The sequence below is a fragment of the Ascidiella aspersa genome, chromosome 7 (genome assembly GCF_963924565.1).
Source record: "Ascidiella aspersa chromosome 7, kaAscAspe10.2, whole genome shotgun sequence".
NCBI classification, from domain to species: domain Eukaryota; kingdom Metazoa; phylum Chordata; class Ascidiacea; order Phlebobranchia; family Ascidiidae; genus Ascidiella; species Ascidiella aspersa.
In genome coordinates, this window is record NC_139453.1 from 24,684,908 (window position 1) to 24,711,587 (window position 26,680).

General features: G+C 36.5%; 4 protein-coding genes and 4 non-coding genes across 8 annotated transcripts; 3 read left to right on the forward strand and 5 right to left on the reverse strand.

The window, feature by feature from the left end:
* Positions 1-982: 982 nt before the first annotated feature.
* Positions 983-8,040, forward strand: LOC146138601 (E3 ubiquitin-protein ligase listerin-like). Its single transcript, XM_083393395.1, has 2 exons — positions 983-5,825; positions 6,461-8,040. Exons 1-2 carry the CDS (start codon positions 1,015-1,017, stop codon positions 6,855-6,857), a joined length of 5,208 nt encoding a protein of 1,735 aa, XP_083249521.1. The 5' UTR covers positions 983-1,014; the 3' UTR covers positions 6,858-8,040.
* Positions 8,041-10,411: 2,371 nt separating this feature from the next.
* Positions 10,412-14,919, reverse strand: LOC146138602 (small ribosomal subunit protein eS4-like). The gene is made up of 7 exons (XM_083393185.1): positions 14,870-14,919; positions 14,569-14,646; positions 12,860-13,040; positions 12,421-12,518; positions 12,061-12,232; positions 10,861-11,018; positions 10,412-10,571 (listed from the first exon to the last, which is right to left on the reverse strand). Exons 1-7 carry the CDS (start codon positions 14,870-14,872, stop codon positions 10,482-10,484), a joined length of 780 nt encoding a protein of 259 aa, XP_083249311.1. The 5' UTR covers positions 14,873-14,919; the 3' UTR covers positions 10,412-10,481.
* On the reverse strand, positions 10,727-10,798 carry LOC146138603 (small nucleolar RNA SNORD18). The gene has a single exon (XR_014501532.1). It is a non-coding gene; the product is annotated as a small nucleolar RNA SNORD18 (small nucleolar RNA).
* LOC146138604 (small nucleolar RNA SNORD18) lies at positions 11,522-11,592 on the reverse strand. The gene has a single exon (XR_014501529.1). It is a non-coding gene; the product is annotated as a small nucleolar RNA SNORD18 (small nucleolar RNA).
* On the reverse strand, positions 12,595-12,665 carry LOC146138605 (small nucleolar RNA SNORD18). The gene has a single exon (XR_014501531.1). It is a non-coding gene; the product is annotated as a small nucleolar RNA SNORD18 (small nucleolar RNA).
* On the reverse strand, positions 13,435-13,505 carry LOC146138606 (small nucleolar RNA SNORD18). Its single transcript, XR_014501530.1, has one exon. It is a non-coding gene; the product is annotated as a small nucleolar RNA SNORD18 (small nucleolar RNA).
* A 447-nt stretch (positions 14,920-15,366) lies between the features above and the next one.
* LOC146138607 (mitochondrial fission 1 protein-like) lies at positions 15,367-17,015 on the forward strand. Its single transcript, XM_083393412.1, has one exon. It carries the CDS (start codon positions 15,625-15,627, stop codon positions 16,084-16,086), a length of 462 nt encoding a protein of 153 aa, XP_083249538.1. The 5' UTR covers positions 15,367-15,624; the 3' UTR covers positions 16,087-17,015.
* LOC146138608 (synapse-associated protein 1-like) lies at positions 17,015-25,594 on the forward strand. The gene is made up of 11 exons (XM_083393411.1): positions 17,015-17,176; positions 17,632-17,719; positions 18,091-18,192; positions 18,512-18,606; positions 18,678-18,741; positions 19,057-19,133; positions 19,553-19,692; positions 21,631-21,849; positions 22,480-22,543; positions 23,329-23,478; positions 24,951-25,594. Exons 1-11 carry the CDS (start codon positions 17,042-17,044, stop codon positions 25,038-25,040), a joined length of 1,224 nt encoding a protein of 407 aa, XP_083249537.1. The 5' UTR covers positions 17,015-17,041; the 3' UTR covers positions 25,041-25,594.
* The last annotated feature ends 1,086 nt before the right edge of the window (positions 25,595-26,680 follow it).

Sequence of the window (26,680 nt, forward strand, 5' to 3'; positions counted from 1 at the left end):
ATAATTTACTTCTGATAAGGTTCTTTTACCGGCGCTATTGCACCTTTATGAAGATAGCATCAACAGTCGAAAATATATGGTTATTTGGCTACTAATACCACAGTGTTTAAACAATTATCGGCGGAAAAGTAGAATCCCAATACAGCGAATATTATTTGGGTTAGGGTGTCGGTTAGTGTTTGGGTGAGGGTGGGTTAAGTGTTGGCGCTGGTCTAGAATCCTACCACAGTTCTAAAATCAACGCACAAAATTTGAGTTAGCATGCGGGTTAGCGTTTGGGTGTGGGTGGGTCAAGTATTATTATATTCCAAATTTAATAATAATACTTGACCTACCTTAACCCAAACGCTAACCTGTACCCTAACCCAAATGGTGTTTCGTTGTGGTAGGATTCTAGACCAGCGCCTAAGTGTTATTAATATATTGATTTTTAATAATATTGCTTAACCCATATGACGTAAAAATGGTAATTGGGTATATTTTGATCCTGCAAAGTTTATACTATATTCAACATTTGACAATTTGTGGTGCGCTGCGCCAGATTGGAAACTTTGGATATTATGTGTGGTGAGATGTTTAGGCAACCTAAAATTGCAAACTCACCTGGGTGTTTATATTGCTAACATTATTTGTTTTGGGGTAAACTAGTTAGTAATTGGATGGGTCAAGTATTATTATTAAATTTACTCTCTTATATTTATTTCTTCCATGCGATTTTAATTTTGACACTTTGTTTCGTCACTGGAATAAAAAGTGGTAGGATTCTAGACCAAAAAGTGCAACTAAGTGTGCTACTGAAGGCCATTTACACCCAGTCACTGCTATTTTTTCAACCGTGCACCCTCAAGTTCTTGTAGTACTGTTAATAACCATTTATATTTCCCTTCTGGCCCTGATGTAATGTGTTTATTGCCAATATAAAGTTTGTATGTCAAATTTTTAAACTTCAGATTTACCCTCTATTTTCAGGTTAAGCTTTATATTGTGTAAGCTAAATATTTATTTTTTTTTAAGATGGGTAAACAAAAAGGCAAAAGTCAAAGAAGCAAGGGGAATGTTCGCCCATCAAGCAGCGGCAGAGCGGCCAGCTTTTTAACAGAAACAAATGCGTTGGTTGGCTTTGAGGTGATGTCTGGTGATCTCGGATACATCCCTGTTTTAAAATCACTTGAAGATGATGAAGACTGTTCAATTGACCCCCATTTTAAGGTTGCTCTTTGCAAGCTGTCAAAACGGGACATTACAACAAAACTCAAAGCACTATTGGAGTTTTCTGATCTGTGCACTCCGGAAAATGCAGATGCAGCGACATCTGTGCTGCCCTATTGGCCCAGAATCTACAACAGATTAGTTATTGACGGGGATCGTAGGGTGCGTGAGGGTGTCAGCAATGCTCTGCAAGCCCTGGTGGCAACAGTCGGAAGATCAATCGCCCCTCATTTGAAAAACATTATGGGAGCCTGGTGGATGTCAACATGTGACTCTTTTGCCCCGGCGGCTTCAGCTGCTAACAGGGCAATTCAAGGCGCATTTCCCACTGAAGAAAAGCGGAGAAAAGCCCTCCTGTTTTGCCAAGAACAAATCTTTGAAACTTTATTTTCTTGCATGTTTCAGGTTTCCAAGTCGTCAGACGATGTTGAAAAGGACAGCGAAAGAATAATTGCCTCCAGTCTTGGAGCTCTTGCTTCTTACATCAAAGCAATCAGCAGCGGAGAGGTGGACTCTAACTCTCTTGTCGACCTTGTGGACAACCCAAGGTATTGGAAGTTCGTCAAGCACAAATCTCCAAATGTCCGGTCTGCTTTCTACTGTACCTTGTCAGCCATAAGTGAAACAATGCCATCCATTTTGGAAGCAAAGAAAGACATTGCTTTAAAATCTTCACTATGTCGACTGAACGATTCTAACCCCTTGGTCAGTAAATTTATTTGGGACTCTGCTGACAAATTGACCTCCGCTTTTGAAGACTGGCATGAGCACATTGATATTCGAAAAGGATTTCTTCCACAGCTTTGGGGCATGATAAAGGCTGGATTTTATGGAAATGCTCGATACATTTGCCCCTTTTTGTTACCTCTTGTCAGCAGGTTTCCACACAGCCTTGCAGTTATGCCAGTTTATCAGGAACTCTTCTCCTGCCTTGACTCGGCTATAACTTGCAGCACAGTGGTTAATAGTTGCAGCGAGACAAAAGCTGTTATCACCGCGGTTGTTGAATGTATGCAGTACATTTTGCGCAAATCTGTTGAGACCTGTGAAAATCCAGATTGGGAGTCTGCAGACCTGGTGCTGAAAGCACAATTGCTGCCAACTCTAGAGAATTCCATTAAAGACAAGGGTTTTCATAACTTTTTAAAGGAACCACTGCACCAACTTATATCGCTAATGTTGGCTTCCCTTTCAATGAAGATTGAGCTTTCTTCTAGTCCTAAAAACTTGGAAAAAGTATGTTCAACTATTTGGGGCCACATTGTGCAGATTGGAATGGATGTATCTGAAGCCATAGTATCAGATGATAAGACAAACCGATACCAGTTGAAGTCCTACGTTGCTTTTTTGGCGAAAATAAAAGAGGCTTGTTATGGAAGAAGTTCATCCTTTAATAAACCTAAACAAAAAGTTAAGTTTAATACTGATACAAGCTCTATGAAAACAGCTGTATCTGATGACAGTTCAGTTTCTAACTTGATACTTTTTGAGCAGTTAAATACTTGTATTAAAACATTCTTACTGCATTCAATGTCCTTAACATTGTGTCCAGAATCAAAGCTATTTCTCCTAAGTGAAGTTCTGTGTATATTTGGATCATTATCCCTGTATGATTGTCTTGTAAACGACTCTTCATTTCCACCCCCAAAAGATAAACAACAGAGTAAAAATTCACCCCATAAGGTTTTAACAGACTTAATGATGCCTTGTCTGGAAAATTATGATGACAATATTTCAAAAACAACAGCTCAAATGCTGGCCACAGCAATTTTTACCTGTGTTAAAAACGCAGACCGCAATATCTTAGGTTTTCTGCAGAACTTTTATGGTCAGCCAAAGCAAGGTAATGTATGTGTCAGCTTGGGTTTACTGTTGGTCGAGAATCCACTTTATTCAGACATGCCATACATTGATTGGTTTAAACAGGACCATTGTTCTTTTGTATCATTTTTGCATGGCGTTTTAGAGCATCTGTGCAATGTGGATTTGTCTGTAAGTCAAGAATGGCAACTTATTAGTTCTTCAATTGCCAAACCGAAGTTTTCTGTTCTGAATTTAAAAGAAATCAAACTGCTTTTTAACACATTGATAAAAACAATGTCTGAGAGAAATTTTGATTTTGAAAACTTGCTATTGTGCAATGAACTTGTTATAGATACCATACAAAAGAACTGCAGAGTAAAAGAAGTAAGTAACTGTACTACATTTTTATTGAAGGTAACTCATATGATATTGCACTGCATCAGTGAAACCATGCAAGGACCAGAAGACATGATCAACCAGTTTGCATCAAGCATTGAAACCTTTCTGAAATCTTCAAAGGATCAGGCATTTTTGCAGGACATTGTCACGGAGTACCTATCTTTTTCTGCCAAGGAAATTGGAACTACGTTTTGTGCAAAACCAGAGGACTCTAGTGTAATCGGCCTGCTTGTGCAGTCTTATTTTAACACATACATAAACATGGAAATGGAGACAGAACTTATTTTCAAGTGGGCTCTAGCACTTCTGCCACATATAGATGTGCTATCTAAGTTTCCCCCTATCGAAAAAGAAGACTTGGATATTGCATTGGCTGTTGGTGGCAAAAGAGTCTGCCCCTCGATTCAAAGTGATGTCACAGCAAGTAGTTCAGCTGCCTATACAAGAAATTTGTCTTACCTCCTGCATGTGATAGGCACCGCAGCTCAGAAGTTTCCTAGTGAAGAATTGGTGATAAAATTGACATGTGCAGAAATATTTCAAGATCTTTTTCTCTACAGTTTGTTTGCAAGTGAAAATGAGCCATTGAGTGGCGAAACAGGTTTCTGGCATTTTTTGCAAATCGAAGACTTTGCCAATGAACTTTGCAACAAAATTGTGCAGAATTGTTTAGCTCTGGGTGGAGGCTGGTTCAACTGCCTCAACAAAGTAATGATAATGTCTGTCAACGGACAAGAGAGGATCGGTTCTCAGGTGCAAATCCTTCTCATAACTCAAGAAATCCCGGAAATGACTTTTGAAATAGCCAACACAATTTTGGCCTTTACTCAAGCCTGTTCAGAACCGATGTACCTACACAGACTGGTTGAGTGGTTAGCAAATAAATTTGCAACAAAGCCACTGCTATTGAAGGAAGGCAAGGCACCTGAAAACAACAATTTCGCTTTTTCAATTCAATGTTTAGTGGCAGTGCTGCTAAGGATAAAAGAACTGAAGGAGCAAAACACAGCTGGATATGGGGAAATCATTGCGCTCATACTGGAAAACGTTCTGCAGTTGCGTAGCTCTGGATTTTTCTTGTACGATTGTGAGCTGAATGGTGTGGCGGATTCTCTGCTACTCCACAACTCAGCCGTTGCAGCGTTTCTTGAATTAGTAGTTGAACAACATTTGTCACTTGTTGAGCGAGACCATTGGGACTTCCTGCTTTGCACAGCAGTCTCGTGGCCTGAGAGTGTGGCCCTGACCTTTGAGAAATGCAAGGAGCCAAAGTTAAATGTCCTCGCGCTTCTCTGTGCATCTTGCAAGCTTATTTCTTCTTTGCAAAACTTTCTGACATCTCAGGAAGCGGTTGAGGACCCAACTCTGCCAAGCTCCTTAACTGAAGAATGGAAAGAGTACTTTCAGCCCACAGTCCATGTCAATTTGTCTGCAATATTCATCCTATCGCTAAGCTCCAAGGTTTCCAGACAAGAATGCCTGGTACAAAGCATAAGTAAATGTTTGCTTAATATCTCCCCAGATGCCATCACATCATCAGCAACAAGACTTAAAACTTACTTGTACCCAGATTCAAATCTAACGGACTCTCTTCAAACTGTGTTGCACTATCTTAGTACGTCATTTACGGACAGCACTATTCCACAACATGTACTCATCCTGTGCTACGATATGCTGCACAAGCTCGCCGCAATTCTAAACTACAACGAAGATGGTACAGTTGTTAATGAAGTGAAAGTCCCTGAATGTTTTATCGAAGTGCTTCGGTCTGTTGACAGGAAAGTCACTTTAGCATGTGAATCACTTCAAGATGCTAACCAAGTTGTAAGTCAAAGAGAATTGGAAGAATATCAATCAGATGAAGAAGATTCAGATACCAATTCGCAAAACGAATATTTATCCGATGTACAAAAGCCAAGTAAAAATGAATACCAGATTTTGGTTATTAATGAAGAGCACTCTGTAGTGGTGTATCTGATGGTGTGGCGGTTGATTATTCAGGGAACAAATTACATTCCACCTGTAGAGAGGTCGAACTACATCAGCTCACTGACGAAAGACTCCACCACCAACCTCGATCAACTTCTCGCAAACCTGTGGCACATTTTACCGCTATGCGTAAACAAAATGATGTACGAAAGCGAACCGGACTTGGTAGCCATAGCAAAGGACTCTCGCCTTGTTGAATGCCTGTCTTGCCTGCTTTACAAGGACATGCTCATGGCTATGCCAGTGCACATGCGTACCTGGTTCAACGGCCTTGGTAAGCTGGAGCGGGCACAGGTGGACGGGTATACGACACGAAACGTCAGCCCAATCATCTGTCACTCGGAGCTGAAGTCTCTCAACACACCACAGCAGCAGCAGGATCTGCTGGTCAGAGCGCGATTTGCTACCAGGGAGGTGATAGCCAGGTATGTAGAAGGAACATTCTAAAATCCCTATTATAGCCAATAAGGGCATTTCTGTACAATTAATGTTAACTTAACACTGAACTAACCTGTAACAAGCATTCCCTTTTTTCATCAAAGTAATGCTTTACCAATGTGATATTGTATGAGTGCGAATTTTGTTTGCCCTAAGGAGTGATTTATAAAGGTATAACAAAGCATTTATATAATCTAGTGTTTCAACATTAAAACGATTACACAATTTTAAAGAAACGCCAACCATATTATGTCTAAAACTTTTAGTTTCATTCCGATACCGGTAAAAGCGGTACAGGCGTTTGAAATGTTTATCAGGATAGTGAAAGCAAATAACGGTTGAAATGCCCATATTAATTCGTCACCAATATCATCCTTGTATTAGTTGTACTACTGTGTGTCCTGAATTCATTTCTTCTACTTGGTTTTGGCCACAGCTGCAATCGAATATTTTAGGGCTTCCCTAGTTGTCTCCATAGCTTTAGGATTTTTTACATAAATTAACTTAGAGAGGAAGCTCACCATATTCCAATACCACCACTTGGCTGTCATATCTAGCAAACGTAAACACAAAATATGTTTTATCAATCACGCATTAACCTAGTTACGTCTCGTCAACACAGGTACGAGGTGGCCGAGGCCGAATTCGAGATTTCCGTCCAACTAGCGCCCAACCATCCTCTATCCCCAGTCCAAGTCAACACGCTGAAACGAGTCGGCGTTCAGGCGGCTCAGTGGCGCTACTGGATCTTGCAGATGACCATGCTCCTCCAGCACCAGAACGGCAGCATAATCGACGCCCTGCTGCTCTGGAAACAGAAGGTGGACAAGCGACTGGACGGCGTCGAAGAGTGTATGATCTGCTTCTCTGTAGTACACGGCGGCAATGCTCAGTCGTTGCCCAAGCTTGAGTGCAAGACCTGCCATAAGCGCTACCACGCCGAGTGCCTTTACAAGTGGTTCGACACCAGCAACCAGTCGACCTGTCCCCTTTGCCGCGCGCCAATGATGTTCAAGTAAAATGTTGTGCTTTTGTGTGTCTGTTAATTAAGGATGAACAATAATATCGGGTCGAAGCCGATAGCAGGTGCCTAGTGGTAGTATCGCTACTCGTCCGATACTAGGGTGTGGTATCAGTGCCGATCCGGCGACAAACAGACAAACTAAAAGAGTTAAATTTCCTCGCACTGAAGCATTTTTTCATAACAAACCTTAAAACATTACATTTGCTCGTTTCAAATTTATCCATTTACTTGACCATAGTATTTGACCATAGCAACGCTTTTATTTGGTGGTCGGATCGGCACGTTTGCTTAAAATACTGTGTACGGAAAAAATATCGAACATTACTACCGCTAATTGCTGCCAATTATGCTGTTGTGTACAGGCGTGTTAAGGGAGAATTGCGATGTTAATTTTACTCGTGATATGCCGCACGTACGTTCAAGTAAATCAGCGTTCTGTTCGGATTTTTGTTGTTTTTAGGAATTTTTCTCACCTATCAGTTTCTACCGAAACGTTTATGTTTGTGTGTTAAGATGGAGCGGGTCCTTTTTAGTTGATTTTAAGCGTTTATTGTACGTCGCAAGTTTAATGAAACGACAGAGTATGCTTCGTGCAATACATGTTGAGTATATATAACTATATGCGTACAAAGAATAACCACATTTAAAAGTAACGTTCCTAAAATCATTTTTTAATCCGTCATTTTGCTTATCCTATTTCGTATTAGGTAAATTACAAAAAAAATGTATTTGTCGTTTTTACTTAAAAATGATTTATATGATAAAATTATATTTATTTATGCTTTTGATTTTCGATCTTTCTAGCTTGTTAACTTTTTTGACTATTTGGAATTGTAATATAATTGTCCGTTTTTTATTTTCTATTGCCAACGAGCTTTGTGTTAATGGTTTGCGCGTTTTTATTGCTATGTTGTCATCGCAGTACCACATCTTTGGATTTTCTGTGTTTCTTATTATATTATTGACATAAGTTACGACTTACGAACACTACATTTTTGTGGATTACCAAAAGTACGTATCGAATTGGATAATATCATATCTCAACCGCATTCTATCAGCTGAGTTAGTTATGTGTTGTAGTATAACTTTCCTCTTCTGATTTGTTATTAAGATGTAACGTCTTGGTGTGCCTTACTGGGAAAATTGTTTATATTTATTGCGAATTAGTATTTGTTGGACGTTGTTATATTTGTAAAGAAGGACAAAACTGTGTTTGATGATATGTAAGTTTCAGAGTGGGTCGACAGCTGATGAGTTTACACTAGTTCATGCGCGAGATTGATATTGTCCGGTTTTACAGTTTTTAACAACATTATTGAACCAGTTTAAAACTCAGCCGCTGTTAATAGGTTATTTTAAAGAAAAAAGTAATTTTATCCTTTAAAAGGGCAGGTTTAGGGGACCATGCCTCATTCATACCTATTTGTTTGTTAATTTAAAATTTTAATCTCTTTTTTATGAATATTTTAGGTCGTTAAAGTATGTTTGTTTGCAAAGGAGTATTTTTAGAAGAGAAGCACAAAGCATAACACGACACTCTTATGCATCATAATTGCATCCAGCCTAATTCTGTAACACCTATGTTTGAAGCCCCAGACCAAGTCGTCAATTGCTCAAGACAAGTCATTACAACATCGAAAATAGGTCATTGTGTCAATGACGATTTACTAACCTTGGTTACACGTAACTCCGTAATTGTTTGTGTCCTGTAACTTAACATTATAATCACTTGACAAACAAATATATTATTTCTTTGCTTTCTGCGAACCTTGTGAATCAGGGGTCGGCAACCTCTTTTTAGTCACGGGCCACAGTCAAACTCAAAATGCCCCCGTGGGCCGTAACTTGTTTTAACTATCAAGTTTGTTAGATGTAGATTTTTAAAAACTGTAACTCAGGGGCAGATCTAAGATTCGGCGGTAAAGCGATCGAAAAAAATCGCGTTAGGTTTGGCACACAATTTGAGTCCACATGGCATTACCCGGGATCTCAATGAAAAGGGATACAGGCTACAACACCATAGTTTAGGAAAAACGCGATAAATGTAATAGTTTAGGGATAGCGAAATATAATTGCGCGGGATACGAATGATACATCAATCCTACAAGACATAAAGGTGTGTCATACATCAAATTACAAGTTAAATGATTCAAAACTTTTCTGCTAAGTCTCCTTCGCAAATATTATTGCTTTGGTAGGACATCCAAGTTTTACTTAGATTCGCACGAATTTTAAGAACATGTAATTTAATAAAGCTACAGTAAAAATGCTTTTTATTTGATCAAACGAAATTAGCATAAAAAAATCCTCAGCGTGTTTTGATCACCACTTTTCAGTCTACGACACCTTCAAATGTATTAACTTAGCGCAACCCTTTACGTGCGACAAAGACAAGCACAATGTTCTAGGCCTTTTCTGTATGCTCTTTTTGATATGGCTACTGGGTTCTTCCTGAAACACTTTGCACGACCCCAGTTTGGGGATCCCCGGATTAAAAACTAACGGCTTATACTTGGATTTGGAGAAAGGTTTCTTCTTTCCCGAAATAGTTATATTTTGGCTCTTACGTTCCTGGTGCACTTATGATTTTGTTAAATATTTCGATTACGTTTGGTTAAGCTATGAATAATTGCCAGTTGCGACAAGACTGTTTGCCTTAAGGCCATTGTATTTTTAGGAGCACGTTTAAACAAGATAAACAAACTATGCGCAAATAGGATTGATAAATAAGATTATAATTTCGTATCGAACTATAAAATTTGTCACAGCCAAGCAAACTTTCTTTTAATGCCTGATTGAAAAGCGCCAGTAGAAAGCCGCAAATGTTTTAAGACATACTAGTTGACGCGGCTCTATACGCAGTTTTATGCGGCCCTTACGGTCATTTTGCCCCTTTTTTATGATTTATTTTCGAGTCATTTGGGCAAGTTATTGGATTATTGTTGGTTTCGACTCAGACTGTTTGCCTGAGGCCATTGTATTTTTAGTAACACTTTTCAAAACGAAATAAACGCAAAAAATATGCGCAAATAATATTGATATACGACATTATATCGAGAAATGTGTATTTTTTCATCCAATGCGTCGCGTCTACTTTTAATAGAAATTTAGTCTATTACGAAAATAAAGGCCGCTTCGTGGAGTGATAGGCTATTTTTTTCGTTCGATATTTGAAGTGTGTAAGACTGTAAGGTGTGGCTCTTTACGATTAACCAAGTAACGAATGCATCTCTTGGTATCTGATTGGTTGGCCACCCCTGCTGTACAAGTTAAATCTATTTGGTGGTGTAATTTCAACCAAATGGTGGTTCACCATCCCTGTATTAGTTAAATCTAGTTGGTGTAATTTTAATCAAGTGGTATGTTAATATAAGAAATGCACAAGAAAATGGTGCTAAGAACAATAAATTGTAAAAAGGTGACCGGTCGACTGGTACGAGGACCGAAACTTCCACATGGCTTATTGTAAGGTATAGACTGCCGTAGAGTAACACACAATACCTAAGAAACTGGTCGAATTCTGGATTTCTCTTGCAGAATTTCAACCTAAGCATTTTATTTTCCATTAGGGATTTTTATTAGCAGGAGCGCAACAACGACAGCGACCAGTGCTTTCCCTTTACTTGGCAGCCAGACGTTTGTCTCTTTCTTCAGCAATGCTCAATTTGATTCCCTTGCCATGCGGCAGAGAAACCATTGCCTTGTTGGCCTGCAAAGAGAATATTTGCCTATTAGTTTAGCAAAACGTTTAGGGGCAATAATAAAAAAATGAGATAACAACTAAAATTAAAATAAACACTTAGTTCTGAACTAAAAAACATTGGTAAAACCAAAAAACAACATTCAAATGCATGCAACGAACACTTGGTCAGAACTTCTGGGTTATCATGAAAAACTTCAAAAACACGGACCGAAGTAGAATTCTCATCATACCAAGTTGTGTTGCACCAACTGATAAATAAAAAGGAATCATCGAAAAATAAGAGTATATTTGGTACCTGTCCGATGATGAACACGTTAGAAAGTCTTGTGGCAAAGGTATGACCTTGAGCGTCCTTAATGTGCACAATGTCGAATGAACCAGGGTGACGTTCACGATGCTGAACTGTTCCGACTCTTCCCAAGTTATGGCCTCCAGTGATCATGCACATTTGGCCTGCGATAAGAAAGAAATATGGAATAAAATACTTATTTTCAGAAAAAAAATATTTTTAAAGTTAATTTAATCAGAACTGTGATTCTAATAGCCATTGCGGCAAGCATGCAAAACCTGATTATACATAAATCATCTGCAGTTAAAAATAAGCATTGTTATAAGACAATGATCAAGGAGGTTGATCATTTACAATTCTAAAATAAAACTGTACTGTGAAATCTGTTTAAAAAGCTGCCCTGTTGCCCAAGGATCTTCGTACCCCTGGACCCCCATGAGTTACGACAACACCCGTTTCGGTACCCATGATCTGACGAATAAAACTTTATTGCAAGAGGGAGATTTAGGACAGCTTTAAAATAACAAATGTCTTACTTGTTCAAATTTATCAAAGAAAATGATAAGACAGTCATTTGTGTGTAGCATGGAAACCGGCCAAAATATCTCAAGAATTTATGCATATTTTTATCCAGACTAAATTGCTTAAATATAAGGATTAAATTGATTTGATCAGAACTTCCTTGGTTGTCATGGTAAATCAAAAACACGGACCAGAAGTGTAAGCTCATCATTTCAAATCCAAATGGTAAGCCTTCAATATTTACTCCTGGCATTCTTAAATTTAGCAAAAAAAAAAAAACAATTATTAATTTCTAGAAAAATAACTTTGATATACAATGTTAAGGTAAAAAGTCAGTGTATTGTTTGGTTTTACAATAATTAACCCTAAATATAGGTTTAAATTACTGATATTTATTTGTATAAGATTCAACATGAAAACTGTTCTTATAAACCAGGAAGAATTAAATATTGTTATACCAGACCCCCCATACAGGGTTGTGCATAGAGTTAGGGGTTCTAAGTTTCTACACAATAATATCTCAATTATGCAATGTCAGAATAAATATAACACACATTGTACTATTAGCACCACATAGACGAATCTAAAAGACATGCTAAGTTTCAATAAATCAGTCCTACAAATAAAAACCCTGTATAAAATAGTATAAACTTTGTGCAAACCATATAAACAAATATGGCTTACCACTATCGAATCGAACAGAAGATGTGATTTTTCCAGTGGCGATGTCAACCACAACGGTGTCATTGACCTTGGCATCAGGGGTGGGGTACCGGATGGTTCTAGCATCATGGGTAGTAAGATAAGGGATTCCCTTGGGTCCAGTTGATACCTTCTTGACCTTGCAGAGCTTGTACTAAAAATCAAGAGTAAAAAAACTTAAACAAACTTTGTGACACTTTTAAAGGAAGCTCAATATAGTGGTAAAATTGTTTAAAAGCCATACAATGATTATTAAATTTAGGTTTTTAATTTTTTTAAAGCTATGACTTATTTTGGTTCAGCAAATTCCAAACAGGTTAAACAGAAAAATTATATGATCACCTTTGCCTCTTCAGCAGTGATTCTGTGAACAGCAAAACGTCCTTTGACGTCAAAGATCAGACGGAAGTGCTCTCCGGTCTTCTCAATAGTGATCACATCTTAAAGTCACCAATAACAAAGTTTTACCATAAAACTACTAAATATAATTACTTGTAACTCGGTGATCAGGTTAATATAATCAGAACTTCTTTGGTTGTCATGGTAAGTCAAAAACACGGACCAGAAGTAAAAGCTCATCATTTTTCAAACTGGTACAAATTTGCAGTAGTACGTTTTAGAACAACGCTTTTAAACCAATTTTAGTAGAAAAGGATGGACAGTTTTAAAAGTAAAGCTCGGTTTGGGAAAAATAACATAAATATAGCAAAATTTCGCTGTGCATTAAGGGTTTCCTTACATAATTTCATGTCCTTATATAAGCAAAATAAAATCCACTCACCCATGAAACCAGCCGGGTAGGTGGTGTCAGTCCTCACTTTGCCATCGACTTTGACAAGTCGCTGCATGAGAATGCGCTTCACCTCATTGAGAGTAAGGGCATAGTGCAGACGATTCCTCAGGAAAACGCACAATGGCAAGCACTCTCGTAACTTGTGGGGGCCAGTTGATGGTCTGGGTGCCTAGAATAATAGAAATAAAACAAAAGTTGCGCTATGTTTGTGTTAAATTGTCCGTTGAAGAAAGATTCATTAGAAAGTGTGGGACATGATTGCATTCCAGTGACTTTCCGTGGCAAGCTTGCCCCTAATTAGCCAGTCATATGGGCCATGGCATAAAATATCACTGGTCTAGTAAATTTATTATAATTAAAAATGCACATTTTGGCGTATATATATGTCATATGATTTTAGCATACTACTTTGGCCCAAAAACTTTTGGTGCGAATCTTTGGTGGCTACAAATTATGGAATGTAGTCGGGGTTTAGCAAACACTTTTAAAAGACTAATGCCAAAAGATTGGAGATCCAGCTTACTTTCCAAACTAAAGCGCTGTATTGTAATCTTTTATTAGATTTGATCAGAACTTCTTTGGTTGTCATGGTAAATCAAAAACACGGACCAGAAGTGTAAGCTCATCATATCAAATCCAGTTTCGCTTCTCAAAAGTTTTTATGTTATCATTTATAAGAATTCAAATTACGAAAAGAAGTTTATATTGGAAGTTTTGACATGCCATAATTGTCAATATCAAACAGTTTAACTGGGTTAATTTTAGCCAGTATTAGGGTTCCTCTTTTTCCGGGATTTTTTCACTCCGGGGAAACGGGATTGATAAATGAAACTTCGCGGGAATCCCGACGAAAAAATTATACATAAAATTACGTCATTTTGAGGTTTGTATTTTTTTTATTTTAGCTCCAAACATTTAATTAAGCTCATTTATGGGCGTTCTTTCACTTATGTACATGGAAAGTTATGCAAAAGAAAGAAATACCGCTTACCACGCATATTGTTTGGGTTAAGGTGCGAGTTAGCGTTTGGGTGAGTCAAGTATTATTATGTTTATTATTAATAATAACCCTTGACCCACCCTCACCCAAACGCTAACCCGCATTCTAACCCAAATAATTTGCGTTGTGGTAAGCGGTATTTAAAGACCGTTTTTTTTTTTATTAATTTATACGTTCATAACTGAAGGAGCGCCAGACCTTCTCTAATAAATACGAGTCAGGACCCTTATTTGTGCATGCATGATGCATTTTGTTGTTAGAATAAATGGAATTAGGTTTTTCCGCTGGTTAGCGCAAATAAAACAACTCGGGCAACAACGTTAACATGGTTGGTACTGGTTTGCAAACTAGTATTTAATCACTAACAGTTTTGTCTTGCAACAATCAATTGAAGTTTCATAGCCTACACTGTCAGTTATTTACCATCTTAATTTAGTTTGTCAACTAACAAATTTATAGGCGCTGGTCTAGAATCCTACAACTCAATTTTTCAACGGAAATGGTTTGGGTTATAAAGTGCGAGGAAGAGTTATGTTTAGGGTTGGTAAAGTAATATTATTATATTAATTCTTCCATATTTATTTATCGCTCGCAATTTCGATTTTAACAACGCTTACTGTAAAAACACAGTGGCAGGACTCTAGACCAACAGCGCCCAAGTTTATACCAAATATTTTATTAAAAAATATATACTTACAAATACACCAGTAAGCTTATCAAGCATCCAATGCTTAGGGGCGTTTAGCCGCTTCAGATGCTTCTTCGGTCCGCGCGCCTACAAATAAAAATACAAATCCAACCGTACATTTTTCTGGTTTTACGACTCTCTAATAATTGCACATTTAACAACTTTACATTCTGATCTGAGCAAGTAATTGTGTAATATAACTGCGGTACTAAAGTTGTCCATTACCAATAAAACTAAAACGATCAAAGTTTATTTGATAAACTTCTAAAAACTTAGGATTGCCATTGATTTTCAAACTCTCCCCACTCACCATCTTGATAGGGCAAAAAAGGATTCCCGAATTTTGCTCCCGACCCCATGTGTACAATTTTCATAGAAACTTAAAAATAAAAAAAAATATTGAACGCATCGAGCAAAAATATAAATTAAAACGGCTTTAAATTCAATTCAATTCGATCAAAAATAATTTTTAAGACAATTTTTAATCAATTTAAATTAAAAAAAATAATTAGTTGTACTCATTTATCACACTCACTGAAGTGCCTTTGATAGAACACCAGCAATGCATTTTAATAGAGAAGTACCATGACATTTTTAAATAAAAAAGGAATAAATAAAGCATTCTACACTAAAGAAAGTTAAATGCTGAAACCTATAGTTAGATAAAAGCTTGCGTTTTGCGTCATGATAAGGTACGTTTTGCTGGTCCGTCATACTTGAATGACGTAAGATCAGCTGACTATTCTCTTCAGAAAAACAACATAACAATCATAAAGTAAAATTGATTTTATATACGTGCTTAAGTTAAGTCATTTTCAAGAGGTAAAGCGAATTGTACTGTCTAACCGTAAGGTCTTAAGGTTTTTCTTAATTTAAAATTACATAGCTTGTGGCAATTTGTGTGCCAATTTAATTTAAAAATAAGGCTCCTAAAAGCTTTTCTTTCTTCAAAGAACATAATATTGTTGCAGCTAAATACTATTATTTTCATCTTGGTTTTACCGTCAATTTTATTGATTTTGTTGAAGAATATCCGTTTAAAAAAACATAATATTTGAAAGAAAAATGGATGTTATACTAAAAGACGTGATAAACCCTGATGTGATTATGAAGTTTGAAGAAAAATTTAAAAAGGAAGAAGCAATGGGTTGTGTTACCCCTGAAACACAATTTGAGTATGCCTGGTGTCTTGTACGCAGCCCCTATTCCGATGACTGGCAAACCGGCTTTGACCTTTTAAAACAAATTTATGAGAAAGGCGATGATTTGGCAAAAAGAGACTATGTCTATTACATGGCCATTGCCAAGTACAAACTGAAACACTACGAAGAGGCACTTAAATATTGTGAAGCCATTTTGCGAGTTCAACCTGCCAACCACCAAGCCAAACAACTCAAGGCCTACATTCAGAGCAAAATGCGGAAAGAAGGACTGTTTGGCATGGCCGTAGTCGGTGGTGCTGGTTTAGTTCTTGGCGTAGGAGCTGCTGCTCTTGCTGCTATAGCCATGGCTTCCAGTAAAAAGTAAAATCACAAAATTCGTTTTTTATTGCAACACCACCAACCTGACTGCATTCCATAATTTCGAACCACCTGAGGGTTCACGCCATGATTTTTTTGTCGTAAAATCTGCCAAACAGGTGCCAGTAAGGTAAATTATTAATTTCAATTTACTAGGCTGCAATATTTCATTCTTAGTGATGTCACTGGCATGATTTGGACAAGTGTTCCATTTTAAAGATCTTTAGTTGAAATGGACTGGAATGCAGTCCTGACCACTGATCCAGTCTGCATTTCATGGAATTTCACATCGAGATCTTGGGTGTGCAGTTCTAAATTTTTTTTATGTTTTTTCATGTCACACTTTGAGGTTGAAAATCCATACACAATTAAAAAAAAAGTTTTTTCTAAAATTTAAGTGTGTAATTAAGTGTGTAGTGTAATAATATACTAATTGAGATGTGCACACAAATTTCTTTGGAAAACATATCAGGTGTGTACCTGTCATAGAATGCAGACTGGCCACTGATTCACTGTGACCGGACTAAAGAATGATTACACAGTTGCATGAAATGTTTTGTGAATTTGTGCTACATTTGACATATGTGAAAAGCGAAAGTGTTTTACATTTGGGTTGATTTCTTTTAACAATCAAAACTATGCACAGTACATACACCTGCTGTTCAGGTGTTTCCTAAAAAAAATGTTCAGAAATATTATTGTTGCACAGTTTCAGATATGCCATGTTATCCTTCCTATAACATATTGATGTTTCATTATTGATTAATTAATTATGTCTTAGCTGTTCATATTTAATAAAAATCTGTCGACGCCAGTCTAAGAAATGTCTACCTTTATGTATGTTTATGTTACAAAGCATTAGGTTCTCTCAATTAACAATTGTGGTAACAATGTTCTCAAACATAATGTAAACTGTACTGTTATTTAATATTTTCAGTAATACCACAATCTAGATTTAAAGTATGGCTATGTTCAATAATAACCTGACTTCAAGTATATCTGGTTGGTTTTCCAATACATTTCAAGCAAATCCTGATGAAGAACTAACAGCTGAGAATCCAGATAAGAAAGATAATGATGGCCCCACTGAAAAACAGGTAAAATGTTTTGTTGATTGCATTGTGCAAGTAATGAAGATTTACATCTATTTGCTTTATTTTTCCTATCATTTCCTATTAGTTGTTTTAAATTAAACAACCAAATTGATTATTTCTGGTTATTCAAAAGTACTAGGGATAAGGTTGTCGGACTACATATAAGTAGACTTTATTTGCTTATTAGTATGTTTAGTTGTTGTTAAGCACTCTGAATGTCTGGGAATTTTTTATGCAAGAATTTATGATAATATCTTATTCCATGTATTATACTGATTTTGTTAGGATAAATGATCTTGAAAGTCTTCTACCTAATTTAGGTTAGTTTGGAACAAATGAGTCTTCTTTTACCCTTATAGTTGATTTGATGTGGCATAAAAAAATGTAATAACTATAGGGTAACCACACTTGAATCCAACAATACTCTGTAAATGAATAAACTGCCATATTTATTTTAGGCTGAAAGTCAACAAGTCGAGCAAGAACAAAATAGTGAAAACAAACAAGATGATGCTGTAAAAGAAAAGGATGTGGAAGAATCAGAAGGTAAAAATAGTATCAGTAAAAAATACACCTGTACTGCTGAGCATTAAAACAAATCGTTCTTAAAGTCAAACTAAATGTGGAAAATGAAATGCCGACATTTTTTATTTATTAACATTTATATATTTTTGTAATATTTAGAAAGACGTCAAGACTAATGTCTTACGTCAAGAACATTAAAATCAAAAACATGTTGTTTTTTAAACACGTATAGTGCAATGTTAAAATCGATTATTGAAATAATTTATTAAACATTACCAGAAAAAGGTCTTTAAAGTTTGACACCCATTATTTTTCAAAAAGAAACTGTTATTTTTTCTTGATTTCATGATAGTGTTACAACAACTAGAACTAGAACTGTTTGACTATTGCAGATCAAGCTGGCACAAATGTCCTTGACCTTGACACAGAACAGATGCAAAAGAAACTCACAGAAGAAACTCAAAAGATGGTTTCATCTGCCAAGATGTTTGGAAGTATGCCATCGTTAATTAACTAAAATATTACATGTATTTTATTTAAATAAATTAAAGTGATTTTATATGACGTAGTAAGGATACACAGAAGTAGGTATCATTTTGAAATTCCGAATATCTCTTTTTTCATTTTCAACATCAATTGCAGATATGTCTTACTGCAGCCTAGAACCGTTGCTCCTAAATGATTATATAATTCATTTTGTGTGTTTTACTAACAAGGATCTCAAGACAAATGAAAAACTACTCGACTTTCACTGCTTTAAGTGTCTCCAAGTTGTCTTTTCTACAATATTGGCTTAATATCTCTAATTGTCAGGTTACCTGTTTGGAGTTGCAACTGAGGCATCAAAGAAGGTTTCTGTTACCGTGAACGAGACTGCCCAAAATCTAAAGAAAACTGTGGAAACAACGGTAATCTTAGTAGTGAGGTTTGTTTTAATCACTCATTTAAAGTAAATCATAATTGTATCTCTTTGTGGCAGACGATTTTGGGAGACTTAAATCGTGAACAAAAGGAATTTATTCGTCAAAAAAGGGAAAAACAGGGTAAGAGAGACAAATATAAACAAATTTTTCTTCTAACTGTGTCAGAAAGATTGTTACATTTTGTTTTGTCACATCGAGTGTAGCTAAATTTAAGAATAACTGTGGTAGATAAATTGTAAGATTGAATGCATAATATCCTATTTATTTCCCTGTAACCTGCATTTCAATAAATTTCAATTCTAGTGATTTTCAAACCAACTAAATGACCTGGATCGCTAAGATGTCAAATATTATAAAAACATTGTATTTTAAAATTTAGTACCTTGATATTGCTATTGTGTTAAATCCTGTTATTTTTTTGTTTCTTTTTTTCAGGCGATGGGGCGGTTCCACCATGGTGTGGTTATCAGGAGGAAGAAACAATGAAAAAACAAATTCTCGCTTTGTCCACGGTACATCAAGAGATTTAAACTTGATTTAGACTCCAATCACAAAGAAGCCTAATAATAAATGCCAAAGCAAAATAAGCTGAGGAAATTAAAAGCATCTTAGGCGTAATGTGCACTTGTATTATCAAGTTACATTGCACATCAGTGCATTGTGAACCTAATCACATAGGAGCTACACAAAACAGATGTTTAGTAACAAACAGCTGGATTACAATATAACTTACTTTACAATTTGTGATTTAATTGCACTTAACCTAATAAACAAAAAATCTTCACACTATTTCTACAACTTTATGGCATGAGCTTTTCAAAAAATCTCCTTTATTGAAAAAGTACTAATTATTAAATTTTTTTATAGAAGGTATTTTGTTGTGTTTATTTTCCCTGCATTATATCACTCTTACAAATGCTCTATGCTTCAGGATACAAGGAATTTTCTCCGAAGCCCCCCGTCAGGAGTCCAATTTAACTTCGACTTTGAAACGATGTTCCCCATCGCCAAGGCAACGCTCAAGGAAGATGAAAACCTTAACAAAATGAGATTCACCCTTGTTCCCACAAAGTAAGTACAATTTGCTATTTTACACAAAAAAAATTTCTTTCAATTGGTGACTTTGTTTTTTTATCTCATGTTAATTTGTGATTTTGTTTTTAAATAGTTGTTTTGTTTAAATATATTCAGTGACTGTTTTGTTACGAACTGTGTTTGTGATTTATCGCCTAATGTTTATAAATGTGTCTCACTGCTTCACCCCTGCGATGATGTCACAGTGTTTTGTTCGTCCAGGTGTGTTTTGACAGCAAATGAGGTGTCATGAAATTCTGTCATTTCCTGCATGCTGCAGTGAAGTCAGAGTTTGTCACTTGTAGGCTTTTTTGAGCAGACTTGGACAACTAGATAATTCTAGTTTTCTAATTCATTGAATAAAGAGCAAAATGCGACTAATTCTAATTCTAATCTAATTTATGAATTGCCTGTGTGCTCTAATTCTAGTTCTAATCTAATTCGGATTTTTCCAAAACTGCTACTTTGTCCAACGGAATTTTTAGTGACTCAGTTAAAACACAGAATTTCAATTAAAACTCTTTGGTTGGATTGACTTGTATGTAATTTTTACAGTCTAAAAAGCATAAAAAGGCTTAAAAATTAGCACACACATATTTACCATTCACATTCTTATAAGACTACTTTGCGATTAAATTAAATTGGTTGTATGTGATTCTAGTTCAAATTCTAGTTGAAATTTGTTTTTTTAGGAATTCGGTAATTCCAATTCTAACCTAATTTGAAAAAACTTATAACAATCTAATTCTAGTTCTAATCTAATCTAGAAAAACTAAAATGCTCTAATTTTAATTCTAATCTAATTTTGAAAAGCTAAAATAAATCTAGTTGTCCAAGTCTGTTTGTGAGGGGGTACTGTACTTATTGTTGTTTTCAAGCAGTACAAAAGTATAAGTCTACACCGTGCTAAGGGCCTAAATCATTGTTTTTTTAGGACTTTCTTATTTGGCTAAATAAATTTAGTGTATTTATTTAATAATTTTTGGACAACGTTTATCACTTTTCTTTTTTTTTAATTTGTAAATATGTTTTCCTTCTTTATATTTGGTTTTCGTCATTCCTTTTTAAAAATATTTAAGAATGGAATAAGTTTACTGATTTTAATAGTTAATTCAGCTGTCATAGGAAATATTTGGACCTGCAATGGCAATGACTTGTCTGGGACATGACTTGTGCAACAGTTATCTTGTACTGTGGTTTCAACGTTTTTTTTTTTAATTACACAACCAAAGTAATTTAAAAAAAATGCTGAAAATCTATTCCGAATCACTGTTAGTTAGGTTCCTAACCACATAATAGCCATGTAGGATTAAAATTTCTTACATACACACGTTTCTACTTTGTAATGTCCGTATATATAGCTGTTGAATTGATACAGCGTTAAGAAACACTTGGTTAGTGGGTATTTATAGCCATTATAGTTTGCATTTATACCAATTATATATTTATAGCCATTATATAACTGCATAGGTTGCTTTGTTTTTATTTTTTTTTTTTTTAGCTTTCGTGTTTATTAAGAAATTTAAGATCCTGCAAATATTACATAAAGTATGTAAAAATCAATTATCTGTTAAGATGATTTTTGGCATATTAGACAAAGTTTCAAAATTACTTATTTTTCATGGGGTAAACTGTTAAATAAAATGAAAGTATTTATCACTCTCTACCGAGTTATGAACTCGGGCGCAAATCTAGACCAACTTGGTTACTGTCTCTCTCCTTCAACATCCGACCCATAGGAACTTTGGAAAAAGTTTGACGGCCAACCTACGTTGGCTGGCAAACTTAGCTTATGATCAATACAAACTGGCTTTAGTTCATTCTGAATGTCCAGATTAACCACACCCAACCAGATGGCAACATACGCTTATACAGTATGTTTTAGTGCAGGTGTGTTGTCGACCTCATGTGCCTTAAATATACGGTTGTTCGCAGGGTAAAAGAGGAGGTGTTCTGGCGCAACTACTTCTACCGCGTGTCGCTCATCAAGCAGTCCGCCCAGCTCTCCACCCTCGCCGAGATGCAGAAGCCAGCATCCTCCTCTGCTGCATCCGAGGGGGCCTCCTCCGGATCTTCTACTTCCTCCATGGTGATGGTGGGAAGCACAGCGACGGGAACCATCAGCAGATCGAGCAGCTCAAAGTCCCTCAACAAGTGAGCGTTTATGTCAGGTGTTGTTTTTTTTTAAATTTGCGTAGTTGAAAGAGTATAAACAATATAAGAAATGGCGCGTGCATAGATTGTAAAAAAGGGTGTTGGGCTGGATGATTTTCGCTAGTGGTAGGTTGTTTACACCTGGTTTATGTGTTACGAGCTAATTCGACTTAGCAGTGTTTGTTTCGCCGCAAACCAAGTATTAATCGCACGTATAACTGCAAAGCGTTGGCGATTAAATTGTCTTACCCAAATTAAATCAAACTGCAACCTTATTTTAAGTAGCGACTTATAGATTGAGAAACACTGTTGTATGGTTAATTAACAGGTAAAAGTAAACGGACAATTTCCCGCTATATAACACCTTTAAAAAAAGGCTCCGAAAAAATGCCAAGATCAAACCAAGTAGAAAACTTGAAATCTGAACTTGAAATCTGAAGATCAGTTGTGTAGAAATCAGAGATAGAAGCATTGTACAACAAGACATGGCGTGATACCCGTCGCAGCGTTACGAAGTGCAAACCATATAGCAGCGTCTATTATCATTAAAGTGTGCATCCGTCAACGCGCTTAATTCGATACAAGTCGCAGTCGTATCGATCGATCACCGCTCGTTGTTCTACTTTGCAGGTCCGATGCCGGCTCTGGCGCCGCGGAAGCCAACGGCGGAGCTGCCGACATTAATCAAACAGAGGTGAGAAAGGATATGGTTTGTTCATTTCGTTTTCTTGCGCCTGGCAGTTTAGCGGAGATGCTTGATTTCGGTTTAGTTGGAGCGCTTTTAAAGCTAACGTTACGCGGTTGAATTGGTATTAGCTTGATCTTTAAACACAGCGAAAACAACCCTCGGCCAGGGTTTGTCGAATCATTGAGACCAGTCTCATTTCCCATACTCAAACTTCCTGTGTTTACCTTAAAGAGCCACATGATGCACTATTGTTGAAATTAATATCACATCGTCCACACTCACACTTGTCTTACTGAACAAGTTATTGTATATATTTTAAAACAACAATAACAGGTAGGCTACCTTCAAGCGAAATTTATTCACTATATCGGCGCTCTTCCCAAGATCTTTAATATACAAAAAAAGGGACAACTTGTTTTTCAAAAAAGGAAAACGACTACTGTGTTTTCAAATGGGTGTAGTTTCTCTGATTTCAAAGACACCACGCGATTTAATCAGTTACTAAAAAAAAGTGACTTTCTTGCACCTTAAACAGATTTACTGATATTTATGACCCAAGTCAAATCCATATTGTTACAAACTCAAAATTCACTTTTATTAGAGTTGTTTACAAACAAAACCAGGCCTTATTGTAATGTAACAGTCTCTTTTTCAAACATAAACATGTCTGCGTCCAGCCGCCCTTATGCATCCAAAACATAATTTAATACGAGCGAAAAAGTGCCAAAGTGGCTATGACGTCATGTACAGCACCACAATGACGTCATTTGTTGCCTGCTATGTGTGCCCAGGACCTCCCGGCCGCCGAATTTGTGTCGGACGCCTTTGACCCGTCGACCTTGAACCCGGACGACCTTGAACGTGAAATGCGCGAACTTGGGATGGACGGCGAGACTGGGGGAATCCCCGAGTGGGAGGAAGAACTGCAAAAGGAACTCCAGGTCCGTTTTATTTAAAAATAATATCAAATTATTTTTCAGCCAAGTATTGTTATTATGGCAGTCGTTCTTACCCTGGGTGCCGCAGCGCCCTGGGGTGCAATTTCTATTACCCGAGAGTGCCGCGACATATTTGGGAATCTTTAAGAATCTGATTTTTGCCTAACTCCTACAACTTATTGTGTAAGATTAGAGTGGAATAAATCCAATTATAACTTCCTACGTTTTGTAGAGTTGATGTGTGTTGTTCCAGTTCCGCGTATTGTGACATTCTAGTGAATTACCTACGGAAAAATTTTAGGGATGCCGCAATCTATTTATTATTTCTGAGGGGTACCGCAAGCCATAAAAGGTTAAAAAAACACTGTATTTGAGGGTGTATAGAAAAGATAATGTGACTTTGTTGGAAGAAAAGAAAGGCGCAAACACCTTAAATCCTATGTTTAAGACTTTCGTTCAAATCAATACAAAATTTGAATGTTTAAGAAATTTTAGTTTATTTTTTTATGTTGGTTTTATACCAGAATGTTATTGAATTGGCATATCAGGACTTGTGGTGAAAACAGTTTTAAAAAGTTTAAAAACAACGTTTTATTAATTTATTTTCCAAGACCTCTTTTAAAGCGGTTTAGGCCGTTGGGCGAATGTAAATCTCTTAAAATAAATTGCACTAAGAATGGAAATTGATTAATTAACGGCATTATTCTATGATCCAAGCCAATGGTTTCCAACCGGTGTTCCATTAGTAATGCTGAAGGGGTCGGAGAGATATTTTAGTTTCTTTAACAAACCGAGTTTTTTTTGTAAGCCCCTTTTACCACTTTTTGTTTACGATTATAGATTATAACAAATAAGATTGTATTTTCCTACATTGTATACAGTTGGTTTGTTGTTCCAGTTTTGTTTAGCTTGACATTGCATTAAACCAGTGCTTCCCAACCTTTTTCAGTCCGGGACCCACTTTTAATGCAAGTTTTATTGTGCGACCCACAATGAGATGTGGCCAAACAAAAAAAAATTACATAAAACCTGCATCTTTACTACTGATGTACGTACTGAAATAGTTCATGCCACACAAGACAACACATCTAATTGTTACGTAATTGAGATATTATTGCATAAAAAATGTTAGGTAATGGTAATGCAATAATTTCCCGATCGAATAGAAAACTGTAACATTTAGAAATAGCTTCGCGGCCCACTGGTTGGGAAGCGCTGTATTAAACCACTCCACGATAATGCTAGTAAAGCTGCCGCAATGCAATGTATTATTTTTTGGGGGTATTGTAAGTCATAAAAGTTTGAGAACCACTGATCTAAGCGAGGTAATATTGCGTGGTTCATGTGATATTAATTCTGTGACGTTAACGCATTACGCTATCCTTTTATCTAAACGCGTGACGTTATTTTTTTCATTTAAACGCGTAACATTGTTTGGGAACAAAGTTTCTAACCTTGTATACCCTGCCGTTCAGGATTACGAGGTCGTTGGCGGTGGTGACAAGGACGAAATGTGGGAGAAGGAAATCGACGACATGTTAAGTGCGGATGCCAGCACAAGCTAGTCGGCGCGACCTTTGAACCCATCAACTGTGTTTCACCCCTTTTCTCTCGCCGAATTTATTTTTGCTACGAGTCCTTATGGGTTTTAACTAAAAGTTAAAGTGCCAGCAGAAATCCGTAAAAATCGAATTACACGATTACTTTAAAAGTAGCTTATTTACATTTCCTTCCCCCTGTTCTTGTACCATTTTATAACCACTGGGAGCCTTTCATAGCTTCTTTTCTTTACCGTTTCGGGTGTTTTCCTATTCCGTGAGGTAAAATGTATCTCTGTCATAATGAATCAGGGTGCTACAATTGCAAGAACGAAAACTAGAAAAATAACTTCTGACTCGTTTCAAATAGCCATGGAAAAGGCCAACTGGGTTTCAACAACTATCACCATTTGCTATGCTGCTTGTAAAAAAGCTACCATACATTACATGCTAGTTGTATTCATCGTATTGTCTTGGCTCCAGCGCATTCTGCACTGACTTTGTTTTTTCCTGCCCTTTAATATACTTATTCTTTGCGTTTCGTTTCCTATACGCAATATTAAAGATAAGTCAAAACTGGACGGTCGGTAAATTCCAATCCGGCTTGTGTTCCGTACTTAGTAGCATTTGTAGCCGATTAGTGCACAGCCCAGGCTAAGCCGACGCGGACATATACGTTTAAACCTGTTCCGAAACTTATTTGTGCCAGACGTTCCAGACAGAATTTTTTTATTTATGTAAAGTGATTTTGCTTACATGGTACGTACCAAAAGTGATAACCTATACTGCCCCATTTTACTGTACAATACGTATGATTGTGTTTATATGCGCGTTTTGGAATGACTTATGCCTTTTTACTAAGTTTCCTAATGTTGGTTATAATATTAAGTTAAATGCATTAAAACCGTGGTTTGGTTCTTGCGATTCAACAACGTAATGACACACATAAAGTACACTGAACTTATTCACTTATATAAAATTAGAAACTTCTACAGTTTCGAGTGTGAATAGCAATGCCATGGCTCGTTGTAATATCCAACATGACGAACCTTTAAAACACGAGATTACTCTGCGCTTATATTCCTTTGTAAAGAAGTTTCATGTAGACGGAGCGTTTGCGATAATGTGAAAAGTTCTATATAACCCCTGTATAGTGTATATGTCGGCAAACTGCACGTACAAGTGATATGTTACTTTACTTTCTTGCTGTTCTATTTTGGTGGTCTTGCTGTAGGCTTAACACACAATACATGTTGAAGCTTTAAACCTGTTTGTATTGTATTGGGCGTGTTTGTTCAGGTTTTTTTTTAAGTCTAATCTATATTATTGTTTACCACTTAGTCACAGTACCTTGATTCCCTAACCTTGGGCCAAGTCTACTTGGTTTAATTATAACATTTGAATAGTTTTCTCTAACGTTCAGTAATTTTTGGATAGAATTTACTTGGATTAATTTTTTCATACTGCGCTGTTTTTAGTAAGTAAAAAAATGCGCGCCTTTTTGATAACGACTGAAAAAGATACTACAGTAGAACTTTTTTTGGTGAAAAGTAGGGTATCAATACAACACATAAGAAGCTTTTGTTGAAATTAGAACATAAATGGCAGGATTTTTAACAAAATGCGTTTTTTTAACAAAGGCCTAAGCCTATTTGAAAGTTTTGCCA